Genomic DNA, 18,774 nt, shown 5'->3' on the forward strand with positions numbered 1-18,774 from the left:
GCTTCATAGCACTATTCTTCCAAGAGTGCCTTTTTTTTTTTTTTTTTTTTTTTTTTTGCCCAAGAGTGCCTTTTAAAATGATTCTCAAGACTTCACAACATTTCTTTTGCAAATACAAATTTACCAACATCTGTCAAAGTGCAAATGTTAGAGTACTTTACACTAAACGTGTCACTGAAGACAAGTATTTCTTGTGGTCTGCCAAATTACTGCCATATTGGAAAATACACAGATTATTGTTTAACACTGTGTGCCACTAGACAGGAATTATATCTCACACATTCTCTCTTTTTTTAAGTTTATTTATTTTGAGAGAGTGCACACACTCATGGGGGAAGGGCAAAGAGAGGGAGAATCCCAGGTAGGCTCCTCACTGTCAACGCAGAGCCCAGCAGATCTGGAACTCACAAACCAGGAGATCGTGACTTGAGTGGAAATCAAGAGTCAGACACTTAACCAACTGAGCCACCCAGGCATCCCTGTAGCTTTTTATTCTTTAGGTACCCCTCCTCCTCAAACTCTCCCATATCTGAATCTAAATTGTTAATTTATGAATCACTGAATTATTATTTCTTCTCAGAACAAATCTCATCTCTGATGACTCTGAAATCTTAACCAGCTTTGCTTCTCTCTTCCATCCAAACTACTTGGCCTAGTTATTGACTTGCTATTTCTCACTTCCCTACCTTCTCCCACACTGCCATTTATGACCTCATGGTTTCAATGATTAGCTCTATGCTGGAAACTATTAAACCTCACTTCACACTTAACATGCATGTATAAACCAAACTCATTGAGTTCCCCTCAAATTTCTTGCTACCTCTCCTCTTTCTCCATTATCATTCCTTTATCCTAGCTAATACCCAGGGATTATTTTCAACTTCTTCCTCCCTTTATCCTATAAATCTCTGTTAAATCATGTTTCAAGATGCCTCCTATATTTGTTCATTCCTTACCACTTCCTTTGCCTTCAACCTAATCCAGGCCAAAACTGCCTCACAACTGGACTTTAGCAACAATGTCCTGAATGGGATAAGGGTTCATCTGTCCATAGCCCCCTATCTTTTCTTCTAGGTCAATGAGATATAAGAAAAGGGGTTAGGGTTAGGGTTAGGGTTAGGGTTAGGGTTAGGGTTAGGGTTAGGGTTAGGGTGAAATCAGGAGCCCAAGGGTAAATCCCCTCTCTGTCACCTCAGATGTGACCTGTAGCATATTTCTTTCCTCCCTCTAGGCCTGGGAGTCTCCTTATCTGCAACATGACAAGTTGGACAGTACACATGGGCACTAAGTTGCCTTGCAACCGTAACAGTCTTCTACTCTGATGCTTCTTTGCTCAAGGAACAGCAATAACAACTTTCCACCTTTCCCCACACCTATACCACCCATACCCCTACCTCCATCCCACCAATATCACAAGTGTTACTGTTTTCCGGCTTGCACTGTTTCTTACATCCAGACTGCTCAATTTACCATATCCCTAATGACTCCCAGTCTATCCACTGTAAATGTCAGTTCCTTGTTCTATTCTTTCCCTTCACTTGTAAATTATTCATTTTACAAACATTTATAGAGTGACTGCTAATGTACAAGGCACTTTTTGCCAAGTCCTGGAAATAGTGAAGTTAAAGACATAATCCTTGCCCTCAAAGAATTTACCAGCTTATTGGATACAATTAATAGGTAACAAATATATACTAACATGTTAAATGCTATGTTAAAGAATTTAATATATCCTAGTGGTGGGGGGGGTGGCGGAAAAGAGAAACACTTAACAAGATTTAGTACATAGGAAAGCTTCAGAAAGGATGTGCTAATTCCAAGCTGGGTCCTTGGAACTCAAAAGGGAAAATAAGAATTAAGGAGGAAATAAAGTGTGTCCTATTGCTACTTTGAAAAGCTATGAGACGAAGGGAAATTTCTTTTAAAACAGGGCATATTGGGCCAAGTGTCAGAATACTGGAGAATAGAGGGCAAGAAGCAAGCAGCGAAGCTGGTCATGATGAACGAAGTAGAATGTCACCCTAAAGACTTTTTTTTTCCCTTCCCTGAGGAAAGGGTGGAGTATGCGCTATACTTTGGTCTGTTGCTGGGAAAAGGTGGTTATTGGATACTGAAACGTTTAAAGCTGATAGAAGGATCATCTAGTAAGAAGGGGAAATTGTGGCCTGCAAAAAATTGTTCTGGCTACTGTTTGGTTCACTAAACCGCTAACATGACCGATGCCTCACGACCTCACCAAACTAGCTTCATTCAGACCCCATCTAGTCGCCATCAAACCCTGGCCGCCACGTCACAGAGAGGGACCAGTGTCACAAGGACCAGCGCCAGACCTAACGCTTCCAGACACCTCGCGCGAGATTTCCCGGAAGCCATTGCCCTAGCAAGAGCGTTGGGTCGCCTGGCAACCGCACCAAGGCTGCAGAGGAACCAGGCACTGAGGAAATTTACAAACCTGACTTCCAGACTCAGTTCCTCCCGCAAGGGGAGAGGTGCCTTCAGGGAAGAAGTCTGGGGGCTGAAGAAACCATAAAGCCACGTTTCTCAAACTTGTCTGCCAGTAAGTAAGACGGTCCTGGGTTACTGGTTAAAATGAAGACCCCTGAGCCTTATCTCTAGACATCTAGAGTTTCCAGAAAATCAATATGAAAGTCTGTAGTTTTTTTTCAACGTTTATTTATTTTTGGGACAGAGAGAGACAGAGCATGAACGGGGGAGGGGCAGAGAGAGAGGGAGACACAGCATCGGAAACAGGCTCCAGGCTCTGAGCCATCAGCCCAGAGCCTGACGCGGGGCTCGAACTCACGGACCGTGAGATCGTGACCTGGCTGAAGTTGAACGCTTAACCGACTGCGCCACCCAGGCGCCCCTGAGAGTCTGTATTTTAAACAAATAGACTCAGGCAAGGCTGAGAAACCGCTTTAGAGAAGGGAGACACGGGTGAAGGGGTGGCCGCGGAGTGAGGAAGCGGGATCTGCGCGGGTATGAGTTTGTAAAGGGGGAAAAAAGCCTAAGAGCGGAAACCCGCGATTTTGAGCTTTGGGAAGCCAGTGAGCCTGGAACTCGCTAAAGGAAAATACACAAACTAAATTCGGAAACATCTACTGCCGGTAGCCTGTGGGAGCCCCAAAGGATAATTTAAGCCAAGGGATCCACTAAAATGGATTCCCAGAGTGCCTGTAAAGCAGCTCTAAACTGTCTCCCACTAGCAATCCAGACAGAGATATCCTAGCAAGGGGAATCCTGAGATAACAGGTATCTAGTAGGGAAAAATTGTGAAAAAGTAGTTTCACAAACTTTAGAAAATAATGAACCTCTTTTAAAAGAAAAGCAAGGACACCCCACAAATGTTGACTTAATTACTTTTGTTATAATGTTCTAAAATGTATCCAAATCCAAACTAGGTTCAATTTAAACACCTGAAGGTTATAATATCTCTAAAACAAACTACTATACCAATAAAGTTTAAATTAATATTACATTAATAAAATGAATGGTGGTGTTTTAATGAAACTAAATCTTCGTGTGGATATGACTGCTACAATGCAGGTTCTTTTGAGTTAAGTCTCTATTATTGTGTGTTATTCACTTATTGGGATCCCTTTCCATATTCAAGCTCCTGGAATGTTTTCCTATAGCTTGTTGATGAGGTCCATTGCCCTTACCTTGGTTTAATAAATATTTCATTTCTATATCACATTTGCCTCTTTACTTTCCTAATTATCTGAGAAAATCAAATTTATTTCTATACAAACACCACTTTGTGCACTGGAACCTAGAGCCAAAATCCATTTATAGCATGGCCATTCATGACGATTCAGATGATCCAAATTTTCTCTTTTAGCCCAGGTTAGAAAACAGAGCCTGAAGCAAAAATTCATATAATAACACGTTTTGTGGGGGAGGGGGTTGTTAATTTTAGGGAAGTAGTACAGAAGGAAAAAAGGAATGAGAAAGAGATGGAAGAACAAACACAACCCAGTATGTAACCCAAAAGACCAGAGCTGTTTTCAGAGAGACCCTTTGAAATGGCTGTGTCTCCTAAAAGTGCATGGGGGAAAGAAAGAAGGGAAAATAAATAATTGAGGCTACTGTCTCCCATGTGTAAAAATTACCCCCACAGGGCATCACCCCCATCATAGTACAGGATTGCTCCTGTATGGCCACCTGTATGGCAGTTCCTGCCTCAGCTATGAGAGAAATCCTGGGGTGTATAGCCACTTTAAGATGTGCATTTTCACCGGTTATCAGTGTAAAAGTGATATTTGAAATTTCCAGAAAGAAGTCTAAAATTTTAAAATATGGGTAAAGAAATCATATTTTAAATATTTCAAATATTTTTTAAAATATTGCATTTCTATACACAAGCTCTAGAGAATGTAATTCCTAAAAGAATGTCACTTGCAGTATCAACAAAAATATATAATTCCTAAAAATGACTTTAAAAAACTTATGCATGGCCTTAATTACAAGAAAATTATAAAACTACATTAAAGCAGCACTCCTAAAATAGAGAGGCATACCATAGTGATGGAAAAGAAGTCTCAATATTAGAGATGTGTTGGTGCTTCACAAATGGTTTATAAATTCAGTGCAATTCCTAACAAAATCCTGACAGGATTTTTCATGGAACATAACAAGTTGATTTTCTTTTAAGTTTGTTTGTTTGTTTGTTTGTTTGTTTGTTTGTTTGTTTTGAGACAGAGAGAGCACACATGCATGCTGGCACCAGCAGGGGAGGGGCAGAATGGGAGGGGGAGAGAGAGAATCCTAAGCAGGCCCCATGCTGTCAGCACAGAGCCTGATGTGTGGCTCGATCCCATGAACCCATGAGATCATGACCTGAGCCAAAACCAAGAGTCAGACGCTTAACTGACTGAGCCACCCAGGCACCCCAACAAGTTGATTTTTAAAATGTGTATGAAAGAGTTAAGGAGGAAAGGATTCTGGGAACATGGCAGAGTAGGAAGCAACTGTTTCCCCACCTAGACAACAACTGCACTGGCAGAATCTGTCTGATGTAAGTATTTTGGAACCTGGAGTCTACTGAAGGCTAACAACTTCCAGGAGAAGGCTTAGACAATAAACTGAAATAAATTTTGGTCAATTTCAGTTCTACAGCAACTATCCATCCCCTACACACAACCCAGTAGCAGGGTTTCTAGAGTACCTTACATATAGCTTGTAGAAGCCAAAATGGGCAAAAAACATACTAGCCACCAAATATCAAGGATCTGTCCTCTGAGCACTGATTGCTGCTTCTGATCACAGTAATGCAGACAAAATTTACAAAGCAAAGCAAAACTAAACATGTTTACAAGAAAAAAAAGTCTTTCTCTTAAATGTGGATAGGGAAGGGGTTACTAAATAAGCCACAAAAAGCATAAAACATGGGCAAAAAAATGATACATTTGACTACATGAAAAAAATATATAGCTTCTGTTTTTTAGAAGATGCCATTAAACACAAACTAGGAGAAAAAAAGGAGAAAAAACAAACTAAAGTCAGGGAATGGATATTTGCTACATGTATAATCAACAAAATACTGGTATCTGATAAAAATATAAGTGTATCTAAAAATTACTTATAGGGGTGCCTGGGTGACTCAGTTAAGCATCAACTCTTGATTTTAGATCAGGTCATGATCTCATGGTTCATGAGACTGAGCACCCCATCAGGCTCTGCACTGACAGTGAGTAGCCTGCTTGGGAGTCTCTCTCCCTCTCTCTCTGCCCCTCCTCCACTCGCACGTGCACATGCACTCTCTCTGTCTCTCAAATTAAAAAAAAAATTATTTTAATAAAAATTAAAATTACTTATAAAAACACAACCCATAAGGCAACATGGGCAAAATATAAGAAACCACAACTAACAGAAAAGGAACTCCATATGGCAATAAACAGGAAAAGACCCTCAATCTCTAGCAATTACAGAATGGCAAATTAAAACATAATGAGATGAGACTATTGATCTGGCTGTTTTCAAATCCCTTTTTTATATATAAAAAGATCTGAGAAAAAAACAAAAGCAATGATATTATCATTTCACACCCATCAGATTGGCAGTAATTTAGACTGCCAATATCAAGTGCTGACACTGATGTTGACTGCATAGTAGAGCAATAGGAACTCTCTTAGCTGCCAGTGGTAAAACTCCTTTGGAGAACAATTTGACAATACATAGTAAAGTTGAAAATGTGCAACCCAGAAATAGCCATTCCTAGTTTTAAACCCTAAAGAAACTCTTGCATATGTGCTAAAAATGACAGGTATAGAAGAACCATAGAAGCAACATTGCAAATGAAGAAAAAAACACTACCCAAAGATCTATCATCAGAAGAAATAAATTCCTTACAATAGAATATTCACAGCAATGCAAATATTCCAGAGCTATACACATCAACTTTGATGATTCTAACAAACAAAACATTAAGCAAAAAAAGAAAGTTGGAATCAAAATAATACAATTTATGGGGCACCTGGATGGTTCAGTTGGTTAAGGGTCCAACTTTGGCTCAGGTCATGATTTCATGGTTCATGGATTTGAGCCCTGCATCAGGCTCTGTGCTGACAGCTCAGAGCTTAGAGCCTACTTCAGATTCTGTGTGTGTGTGTGTGTGTGTGTGTGCCTCTCTCTGCCCTCCCCTGCTCATGCTCTGTGTGTGTGTCTCTCTCCAAAATAAACATTAAAAAATAATAATACCATTTATGACTGTAAAAATGTTTTAAAAAGTACTATATATTGTTTAGATATACATACATCTGTAGTAAAAGTATAAAGACATGAATAGAGACATCTAATTCTAAACTCTAAAAATAAGAGAATAGGGAGAAGGAGGGGGGTGGTGTACCTGGGTGGTTAAGCAACTGACTCTTGATTTCAGCTCAGGTCAGGATCTCGAGGTTCATGACTCTGAGCCTCACATGCTTGGGATTCTCTCTCTTCCTCTCTCTCTGCCCCTCCCCCTGCTCTCACTCTTTCAAAATAAATAAACTTAAAAAAAAAGAATAGGGAGAAAGGCATAAAGGGAATACAAGTGTATTTATAACCTTTTATATTTAAGATTACCTGTAGGTCCATGAGTGTGGGTGTTATTCTTTAAACTTTCATCATGAAATATTTTTAAGGCAATATTAGTAAAAGTTATTTTTACTTAACTAGAAACTTTGTTCAGAATATTATTGTCATGTTTGAAATTTGATCTGTAAACAATAATCTTAAATTTTTGTTAAAAATAATGAATTCATGAAAATTTTTAAAATCTATGAAAAATCTATGAAAATCTATGAAAAATCTATGAAAATTTTATTCTACAGATTACATTTTGTATTTTGAAATAAAATGATTCATTCCATATCTTCAAATATTTTATTGTGGGCATTTTATATAATATAGCCTGGATAGTTATATGTCAATGTGTGATAATGCAAACTGAATTTATCTTCTACTGAATTCACTTTCCTCCTAAGCATTGATTTCATGTCCAGAATACTACACAAACTGAGGTGTTTGGCTGGTAAAATTCCAGATATATTAGAAAAAGAATGCTCAGTTTTAAACTATATTTTAAAAAGACAATAAATTTCACAAAACTGTGGTATTTATCACAGTTTTGTGATGGTTGGAAAAAAATGGGTTACTTCAAACTTATGGACCACATATGGATCTCTCACATAAATCAATAATTAATTAATTATTTGATAGTATGTTCCCCTTATTTAACAGCCCTAATATACTCCAGGTGAAACAGTGAAGTAAATAGTGTTCACCTTATCTGTGAACAAAACAGTGAAACAATAATGGTGATAGCAAACATTTGTTGACCTATGTACCAGGCACTGTGCAGAATATTCTATACATTTTTATCTCATGTAATCTTCACAATATCCCTAGGAAGTAGGTACTACTATTATCCTAATTTTATAAGAAACAGAGGTAACGTAGCCTCCTGGTGCGTATGAGGCTGTGTTCTTACACTGTATAGAAAGAGAAGGCAGAGTAAACCCATCCATAAACATCTCAGCCCAGGCCCTTTTCCTGGTCTGTATTGTGATTGGGGGACATGGGGGGGAAAAAAGAAACTGATGCAACATGCCCAAGATTGCCTGACCAGTAAGCAATGGGACCAAATGTGAACCCAGGCAGTCTGGATTGAAAAACATTGCATTGTGTTGCCTCTTTGTGGATTGCAGCTATAACAATTTCAAGGCCAACTCCATTTTCAAGTATTTTGCCCCACTGTCCTATGTGCATACTCAAGGTTTTTTACATCATGTGTTCTGATTTGAGGGTTTAGAAAATATGATCACCATGGGTTCTATGGAAAAAGGAGCCAGAAGACCATTCTGGTCTCATTCTCAACTGCCACTAGCTTGAGTAGAGACCAACCTCTGGGCCTTCATGTGAAAACATCAGATGATACTCCTTGAGAGGAAAAAAAATCCTTTAAAAGATGCCCACAATAACAACTCAATACTAGGGAGAGGAAAAGATTAAAAATAGAAATGAATGCACATTGTATATTTAATTAATTTTGGTTTTTTAAGCTGTTTATAAGAATTAAGTCTATAAACTTAGAAAATGCCTTTTAAAATGTCTCTGAAGTAGTTTATCAAATAGTTCTACATAAGAAAATTAAAGAGCAAGTCAAAATAATTTTTTCCTAAATTGCCATGTACATAATGCTCCTTTTTTTTTTTTTTATAGGAAGTTGAGCATAGTTAAACCTGCTTCCTGACATGGTATCAGAACAGAGCTACTGCTGAGAGTTTGACTTATAGAGAAATCATGGTTCGACTAACCTTGGATCTAATTGCCAAAAGTAACAATCTTAAACCCCGAAAAGAAGAAACCACTTCACGATACCTGAAGAAAATAACTCATCTAAATTTTTCAGACAAAAATATAGATACAATTGTAAGAATTCTAAATTTCCTATTTTTACATAATTAACAATGTAAAGTTTAGAAATTGGTGTCAGAAAATACCTCCTTATTAACTATATTTTGATCATACTCGTTAACTGTATTTTGATTAGTCGGCTGTATATTGTATTTTTATTTTAATTTCATGCTTATAGTATTAAAATTATTAAAACTAAATCTCTACAAAATATATCATTGTGATTGTTATATGTATCTATCCCTGAAATACTCTATGTAGCAAACTAGAATTGAAAGTGTTATGTTGGAAAAAAAAAAAAAAAAAAAATTAAAAAAAAAAAAAAAAAAGGGGCGCCTGGGTGGCGCAGTCGGTTAAGCGTCCGACTTCAGCCAGGTCACGATCTCGCGGTCCGTGAGTTCGAGCCCCGCATCAGGCTCTGGGCTGATGGCTCGGAGCCTGGAGCCTGTTTCCGATTCTGTGTCTCCCTCTCTCTCTGCCCCTCCCCCGTTCATGCTCTGTCTCTCTCTGTCCCAAAAATAAATAAAAACGTTGAAAAAAAAAAAATTTAAAAAAAAGAAAGTGTTATGTTGGAAAACAATTTCAAAGATAATGCTTTTGTATAATTCCAGATGCTTGGAATATGAGTTTTTTAACATATCAAGTAGTAAGAATGAACTATATGAATACCATATTTTAAAACTTTAACAATGAAATCTTTTTCACACATAATTTAACTGATTATATAAATGTAGGTTATACTGCCATTTATATCAGACAAGACTGTTTACTTGGATATATTCTGACACTGTATTTTCTCTGTGTTAAGTTGGCCTTAATGTGGGTAACTTTAAAGGGAGCAATAACCCTTTTAGGCCATTTGTATTGATGTCTATTGTCTACAATAAAATGCTAAAGACTACACATGAGAGAAATTTTCTCAGAAACATAAGGTACATAAAGGCCGAGATGATGTCTATTTTGTTCATATCACTCTAAATCCCCCATCCAACACAGCGCCTAACCCATATTAAGTGCTTAATAAATGTTTTTCAAGTGAATGAAAAAAATAACAAAGCCCTAGGCACAAGTGTCAATTAAGACTTTTTTTTTGCAGACTCTACCAAGTTCCTATTCTGTATTTCTTTCCAGTTTCTTAGTGATTCTTCTCCCCATGAATCCAATTGCCCAGAAAACTCTCTACATCATTATACCATTACACACTTGCCCTCTGCAGACAGCCTCTGCTGTTCTTTTGTCCTGTCACAATCAGTGCTCCTTTGGTGTAGATGACCCTTGTTAAGAGGAAAGCAAACTAGGTACAGCTGACCCTAGAAAAATATGGGGGTTAGAGATACCAACACCCCCACACTCAACACCCTGTCACCCAACACAATCAAAAACCCTCATATAAGTTTTAATTCCCAAAAAACTTAACTACTAATGGCCTACTGTTGACCAGAAATCTTACTGATAACATAAAGTCAATTAACATATTTTGTACGTTACGTGTATTATATACTGTATTCTTAAAATAAAGCTACAGAAAAGAGAACATTATTAAGAAAACAAGAAAACATATTACAGTACTATATAGTATTTATCAGAAAAAAAATCCATGTATAAGTGGACCCATGCAGTTCAAATCCATGTTGTATAAGGGTCAATTATATATAATTCACACCAAGATAAGAATAACTTATAAACTTAAGTTTATAAGTCCCCAAGATGGCGTTATATTTTAAAAGAACTTGTTAATAAAAGCTGAGATTTTTTCAGGTTTTTTTTTTTTTCTTAAATAATCTCTGTATCCAACATGGGGCTTGAATTCACATCCCCAAGATCAAGAGTTGCATGTTCCACTGACTGTGCCAGCCAGGCATCCCAAGCTGAGGTATTTTTGAGTGTAACTTCACTCTAGCTCTTGCCTACTTACTCTAGGCTGACTCTACCACCCACATAAGAATGGCAGACTTTTAAAAATACCTTTAATTATTTTCTTATCTCAAAAGTAACTGATGTTCATTAATACAAATACATATAAAAAGAAAGAAACTTATAATCCTATCATGCAGAGAAAACCACTATTAACACGTAGGTGATGTCCTTCCAGTCTTCTTTCTAGGCATGTATTCATATAATTTTACAATAGTGGGTCATATTGAATGTACTGTTTTCATTTTGAGATCTATAAAATATTACTAAGGAAACTAAACAATATTTAATGGTTAAACAGTATTCCCTTCAATAGTACTATCATAATTTATTCATCTATTATTTTTGAATATCCAATGACTTCCCATTTTCAGTATTATAAATAACAGCTTCCTTCTAATTCCACAGAATGATTAATCCCTATTCTACAATGTTGAAGCATTAATTTGTTAAATGTTTCAACTTTCAGAGAAACCTAATTGCTTCCAAGAAACACTGCTTGCCCTAGGAAAATCCTTCTTAACAAATACAATTTTACTGATATAGTTACAGAATACTAAAACCTAGAACTAATTTTATAATCATTCTAGTATTGTTTTTACTGTGCTAATAAGAACAGAGATACACTATTATATTAAACTTAAGGAAATGTACAGGAAGTGGAAAACTTTCTTAAAAACAAACTTCTAAGTTTTCAGGAGAAATTAAGTATAACCTGTTTTTGTTTTCCTTTTAGGGAGACCTCTCTCCTTGCAAAAGTCTTAGTGTTTTATACTTGTATGATAACCGTATTAGTGAAATCACTAACTTGAATTATGCTACAAATCTGACCCACCTGTACCTACAAAACAATTGTATTTCATGTATAGAGAACCTCAGGTCATTAAAGAAACTGGAAAAACTGTAAGTGCTTTTTTTTTAATGTTTGTTTTCGAGAGAGAGTGCGTGTGTGTGTGTGTGTGTGTGTGTGTGTGTGTGTGTGTGTATGTGCACACGCGCGTGAGCTGGGAGGGGCAGAGAGAGAGAGAAAGGAAGAATGCCAAGCACTATCCATGCTGATAGCATGGGGCTTGATCTCACCAACTGTGAGATCATGGCCTGAGTTGAAATCAAGTTGGAGGTTTAATCAACTGAGCCACCTAGGTACCCCTAGTGCTTTTATTTTTAAGTAACATAATTGTTTGTCATCATTACAGTAATATTTTTGCATGCAGACCTTTCCATTATCTGCACTTTTGTGGAATAGGCCTCAATTTTTATTCTCTTGTAGTATTATTAGTGCAAAATAAAGTGTTACACGTGTTATACTTGGCAATTTGTTTCATTAAGCCTGACATACTTTACTTTTGCAGGAGAGTAAGGTGTCTTAACCACTTATAAGGATACCTAAAGCATCCTTAAAGGCTCAACTGGGGAAAAAAGTTTCCATGGAAACTTTTTGATTTTGATTTTTGATTTTCCATGGAAACCAAATGAGCTCTGTGCCTTTAAGAATCACACATCTCAAAGGGCAGGGTCAGAGAGTTGATAACGTTGATTTAGATTTGAGTGTAAAAAGGCATTTACTGCCTATAATTATTTTAATTCAATGAAGGCTGGTAGATTTATTTTCCCAGACTAGAAGAACTATCAGTCCTTCTCAAAAAGTGGGCCAAGAACCTCAAAATGGGAAGAAGATGAGGGAAATGCTTATTGAAAACACAGATGGCAGGGTGCCTAGGTGGCTCAGTCAGTTGAGCGTCCAACTTCAGCTCAGGTCATGATCTCACAATGGTTCCTGAGTTTGATCCTCACATCAGGCTCACTGCTGTCAGTGCAGAGCCTGCTTCAGATCCTCTGTCCCCCCTCACTGCCCCTCCCCTGCTCATACTCTCTCTTTCTCTGTCTCCTCTCAAAAATGAATAAACATTTTAAAAAATGCAGATTTCTGGGTTCTGACCTAGATAGCCAAATGAGAATCTCTGGGGTTAGGCCCAAAAACCTTAATTTTTTTTTTAAAAAAAGGTTATTTATTTATTTTGAGAGAGCAAGAATGAACGAGCAGGGAAGGAGCAGAGAGAGAGGGAGAGAAAGAATCCCAAGCAGGCTCTGCACTATCAGCACACAGCCGGACATGGGGCTCAAACTCATGAACCATGAGATCATGACCTGAGCCAAAATCAAGAGTTGGATGCTTAACCAACTGAGCCACCCAGGCGCCCCTAAAAATCTTCATTTTTAAACCTACTACCCACATGATTTTTCTGTGCCCTAACATATAAAAGGAGCACTGGTAGATCATTTAATAAGGACCATTCCAATTCTCTCACTTAAAAAAAAATAATTTCTTAGACTAAATTAAGTGTAAGAATCATATAAATAAACCTTTCTTTGGCTCATTGTAAAGAGAAAATTCCACATATTTCTGCATTCTTTGTATAATTTTCACACAGCTCAGTGATTGTTACTATGTTTTCATTATGTTTACAGATCATGATGTTCTCAGAATGTCTATTTAAAATTGTTTTATATTGGGATGCCTTGGTGGCTCAGTCAGTTGAGCAGTTGAGCATCTGACTCTTGATTTTGGCTCAGGTCATGGTCCCAGTGTCATGGGATCAAGCCTTGCATTGGGCCCCACATCAGGCCCCTCATCAGGCTCCGTGTTGAGCATGTAGCCTGCTTGAGATTCTCTCTCTCTCCCTCTGCACTCTCCCCTGCTCACATGCGCGCGCGCTCTCTCTCTCTCTCAAATAAAAAATAAATAAAAATAAAGCTGTTTTATATTGCAGGTATCTGGGAAGCAATTATATTGCTGTCATAGAAGGTTTAGAAGGATTAGAAGGACTAAGAGAGCTTCATGTTGAGAATCAGAGGCTTCCCCTTGGAGAAAAGCTTCTGTTTGATCCAAGAACTCTTCATTCTCTGGGAGTAAGGCCACATTTGAATATTCTGACAAAGAATATAGTGATTAACAGTTATAATGGAACAGGAAGGTGGCAAAGGTATATTTGGACATTATACATACTGTATATGTTTATATGGCCAGTTAATTTATTTGAGGGCTAAAACTAACTTTTCTCACATAATTTCTCAGAGACTCAGCAGCTATAAAGTTGGGATAATAACGCCTGCCTCTAGGGTACTAAAAGTATCAAAAGAAGGATGTAAAAAAGTTATGTAAATTATCAAGTTCTAATCCAGATGTCAATTCATTCATAATTTCAACCTTGGTGATTATCATGATTCAAAATTTTAGGAAAAAGCTTAAGGAAAGAGTAATGGACAATTATTTGGCAAATTTTAAACAACCTAGAGAATAATGATGATGATAAATTATCTTCTCACTGGATTCTGATTTCATTGTAGGCTGCCTTACATGTGGCTCTGCCTTATCAGAAGCAGGTAGATCTGGGAGTACCAGATTTGATGCTCCAGCTGTGACCTGACACCCAGATACATTGCGGAGGTGTCACAATTAGTTCAGAAGCCAGAGGTGGCTTTTTTATGAAATGCCATTTATTATGAAATGCCACTAAAAACATTTTTGTTTGCTCAAGTTTTGCAAAGATTCAAGCAGATTCCAAAATTCTAAATATAAGGCATAATCCTTTTAAGCTGTATTTAAAGTCTTAAAAAGTATCAAGAAGTATATAATCTAAAAGTTGGCTATATAGATGCCTTCATGGGTAGACTCAATCTTGGTAGAGATTACTGGGCCATCATAGATTTTAAGATGGCTTTGGTTTAATGCTGCTCTATTGTATATTTATGTCCTCACTAACAGCCAATGTTGATCCCTCTTGTTAATTAGCTAATTATTATTTTAAGTACCTCTGAACATGTGGATTATCAAGAGGAAACTATAGAGAGAGAGATAAAAATAAAAACCAGATATTCTTTTATTCTTACCTATGTTTCCTATTTTAAAAAACAGACAAAAACTGTTTCTTCCTATGTAAGTACAAATCTTAGTGATATTTAATAGAAAATGATAATTTGCTTAAACTGAAATAAGCATTTTTTACACTGTGTTAACATTTGTTTGCTGGGCATCTTTTTTCTGTATTGATTCCTGGCTTCTTTTTTCTATAAATCTCTTTTATATTCTGGAAAGGGAAAATCAGACTTATGAAGGAACTGTAGACAAAAATAGTAAGTCATATCACAATTACTGAAGTCCCAAAGTTATGTCTGAAAAAACATATGGCATAGAAACAAAATCTCCATGGATTTTAATTTTCTTACCTAAAGAGCAAAACAGCCTGAACTGATAAATCTTAAATTTTTCACAGATTAAGATTTCTGGTTCCTATATATAGTATTTAATTAGACTGTTTACTAATGCTAATTTATTTTTCTTACAGAAATCCCTCTCTATATTGAATATCAGCAATAATAATATTGATGACATAAGAGACTTAGAAATACTGGAGAATCTTAATCAGCTCATAGCAGCTGACAACCAACTTCTGCATGTGAAGGTAGTGTAAAGAAAAATTAGTTTAAAAATATTTACATGAAATTGTGATTTAAAAAATTTTTAAATATCTATAAAATTTATTACTTTAAAAACTATTCTAGATTTACTCTAAAACTAGCTTATGAATCTCTACTTCTTAATATATTTATTTGCATAATTCTGCCCTCTTACCTGGTTTTCTCTTCCATACCCCAGTGCCTCCACCCCTCACCAACAGAAAGAAGTTTCTCTGAGAAGAAAGTATGTGCTTTTCCTCTCTGTATTATTTTGCCAGCAAATGTTCCCCTCTAGAGACTAGATTTCTTGCCACTTAACTGTGATCTCCCAATGAATGAATTTCTAGTAACTGGGATTAGATCTGAACTCTCTCCAGGCTGCTGCTCCTTGGGGAAGTACCTGGATCTTGAACTTTTTCTAATTTGCACTAACTACATTCATGTCATAGTATGTCATATCATCCCATATTCATTCAGTTATTTATTCATTCAAATACGCACTGAGCACCTACAGGTCTCTCAGGCACTGTACTATTCTGTGTAAATCAGAAGATGGAAGATTATAGTCCAGGGGCTCAAAAAACCTACAGTCAACAAGTAATGAAAAAACAATGTGATTCTGTTTTCGCAAGTATTGTGGTGGCACTAACTCAGCCTGGGGCTAGGGAAGGCTTCCTGGAAACAGTCATCTGTAAGCTGAGCCCTGTCATAACCTCACAGTTTCTGATTTGGCAATGGGATGGCTTGTGGTATAATTTCTTTACATGGAGGGACGCCTAGGTGGCTCAGTTGGTTAAGCGACTGACTTTGGCTCAGGTCATGATCTCGCAGTTTGTGACTTCAAGCCCCGCGGCAGGCTCTCTACTGACAGCTCAGAGCCTGGAGTCTGCTTCGTATTCTGTATCTCCCCCTCTCTCTACCCCTCCCTGCTCACGCTCTGTGTCTCTCTGTCTCTCCATAATAAATAAACGTTAAAAAAATTATTAAAAAAAAAACATTTATAATTTCTTTACATGGAGCCACCAGAGGAACGAAGAGCTTCTTTCTCCCATAACAGCGCTCTTGTTTTCAAAACTACTTCCAGACGGCTATCCACTGACCTTAAAAAAGTATTCCCTGGGGTGCCTGGGTGGCTCAGTCTGTTAGGCATCTGGCTCTTGATTTCAGCTCAGGTCATGATCTCATAGTTCATGAGTTTGAGCCTGGCGCTTGGCATTGCACTGACAGTGCAGAGCCTGCGTGGGATTCTCTTCCTATCTCTCTGCCCTTCCCCTGCTTGTGCTCTCTCTCCCTCTCTTAAAATAAATAAATAAACTTAAAAAAAATTTTTTCTCTGACCTTGTTTCCAAATTCATACCTATTACCTAGCTCATCCCATAACTACTATAAGCAGTAGATAATTACAAAAATAAATATTATATGTATTATACTACTAATGAATTCCTTAAAAACACCTAAAATGCCACTGATCAGGATGGATGTTTAAAATATAAAGACCAATAAGGAAGCATGACTCAATTAATTGTTTCAACTTACAACATGAAGGATGTAAGAAGTTCATGGGATAAATTCTGCATTCAAAAATACTTTAAGTTTTAGGGGTGCCTGGGCAGCTCAGCTGGTTAAGCATCCAACTCTTGACCTCAGCTTGGGTCTTGCTCTCAGGGTTGTGAGTTCAAGCCCCATGTTGGGCTCCATGCTGGGCATGGAGCTTACTTAAAAAAATTTTTTGGGGGGCAGGAAGGCGGGGGGGCACCTGGGTGGCTCAGTTGGTTAAGTGTCCAACTTTGGCTCAGGTCATGATCTCACAGTTCATGGGTTTGAGCCCCGCATCGGGCTCTGTGCTCACAGCTCAGAGCCTGGAGCCTGTTTCAGATTCTGTGCCTCCCTCTGTCTCTGCCCTCCCCCACTTGTGCTCTGTCTCTGTTTCTTAAAAAATGAATAAATGTTAAAAAAAAAATTTTAAATAAAACAAATTATTCTATTATGCTTTTAACTCTGAACAGAAAAATGAAAGTTTGATAACGGGACAAAAATTCTTGCCTCCAAATGATCCCAAAGGAAGTTTTTTTAAATGACATTAAGACCTAGCTATTTCACCTACAATAATTATTCTTAGGCAACATTAATAATGTATAACCAGGATAAATGTGTAACCAAAATAAATACTTTCATTACTATTAATTATTCATTCCAATGATAAATGTCTAAATAACCAAACTCTTTTTTTTTAATATTGAACTCAATGTTACCTCCCTGTGTAGTGTTTCCTGAACCTGTTCCCATCAAGCTAGTCTATTAAAAATATTTATGGTATCATATGTGCCAGGCACTGCCCTTGGACTTCAGAAAACATGTTCTAGGCACTGAGGATACCATGATCAAGAAAGACAGGGTCTCTCTACCCTCAAAGAGCTTACATTAAAATGACACAGAGGAGGGAACAGTCAGAAAATAAATAAGCAGAGAAGATTGTGAAAAGGGCTATGAAGGAATTAAATAGGATGACATAATGGAAAAGGGGTCAGTGGATATTTTAAATCAGGTTATTAAAAAAAGCCTCTGAGGAAATGACATTTATGCTGAGATCTGAAGAATGATAAAGAAACAATCTATGCAAAGAGCTAAGGAAAGAACATGCCAAGCATCGGGAACAGCAGGTGTAAAGATTCTGAGTATTCTAGGAACAAAAAAGAGGCCAATTTACTATGATAGGGACCCCAGTGCCTAGCTCAGTCTCTAACACATTGTGAGTGCTCAATAGATAATTGGTTGAATGAATGAAGAAGAAGCAACAGTGTAACATAAGATTATGATAGGGGAGAGATCATAAAGATCTTTTAGGCCATGATCATAAGTTTGACTTTATTCTAAGTGCATTAGAAAGTCACTGAAAGGATTATATTTTAAAGACTTCTCTATCAGCTATGTGAAGAAAAGGTTGCAAGAATAACAGCAAAGAGATAATCTGGGAGACTACTACAAAGGTTAAAAAAAATGGTTGCTTGGAGATGAAAAGGAGTGACTGGATTGGAGGTATATTTTTATTATTTATTTATTTATTTATTTATTTATTTATTTATTTATTTATGAAAGACAGAGAGAAACAGAGCGTGCATGGGGGTGAGGGGCAGAGAGAAGGAGACACAGAATCTGAAGCAGGCTCCAGGCTTTGAGCTATCAGCACAGAGCCCGATGCGGGGCTTAAACCCACAAACCGTGAGATCATGACCTAAGCATGCCTAATTGTCCTACAGTGAGACCAATTAATTAGTCAACAAGCCTGTCGCATTTGTTTTCGTGAATGAAAAAGTAGCTAAGCATCACTAACCTGAAAATAGCTTCTAAAATCAAAGAGAGGGACACCTGGGTGGCTCATTCTGTTAAGCACCCAACTCTTGATTTTTGGCTCAGGTCATGATCTCATGGTTCACAAGTTCAAGCCCCATGTCAGACTCTGCACTGATGACACAGAGCCTACTTGGGATTCTCTCTCTCTCCCTC

The 18,774-nt window shown here is 37.3% G+C and overlaps 1 protein-coding gene and 1 non-coding gene across 2 annotated transcripts; both read left to right on the top strand.

Annotated features, from left to right (window-relative positions):
* Positions 1–2,328: 2,328 nt before the first annotated feature.
* PPP1R42 (protein phosphatase 1 regulatory subunit 42) lies at positions 2,329–15,284 on the top strand. The gene is made up of 5 exons (XM_032591911.1): positions 2,329–2,557; positions 8,704–8,913; positions 11,549–11,715; positions 13,584–13,722; positions 15,159–15,284. The coding sequence occupies exons 2-5, from the start codon at positions 8,785–8,787 to the stop codon at positions 15,282–15,284; spliced, it is 561 nt and encodes a 186-aa protein (XP_032447802.1). The 5' UTR covers positions 2,329–2,557; positions 8,704–8,784.
* LOC115506583 lies at positions 7,940–8,063 on the top strand. The gene has a single exon (XR_003966435.1). It is a non-coding gene; the product is annotated as a small nucleolar RNA SNORA51 (small nucleolar RNA).
* Positions 15,285–18,774: the final 3,490 nt, after the last annotated feature.

Source organism: Lynx canadensis, chromosome F2 (genome assembly GCF_007474595.2).
Source record: "Lynx canadensis isolate LIC74 chromosome F2, mLynCan4.pri.v2, whole genome shotgun sequence".
Taxonomy (NCBI): domain Eukaryota; kingdom Metazoa; phylum Chordata; class Mammalia; order Carnivora; family Felidae; genus Lynx; species Lynx canadensis.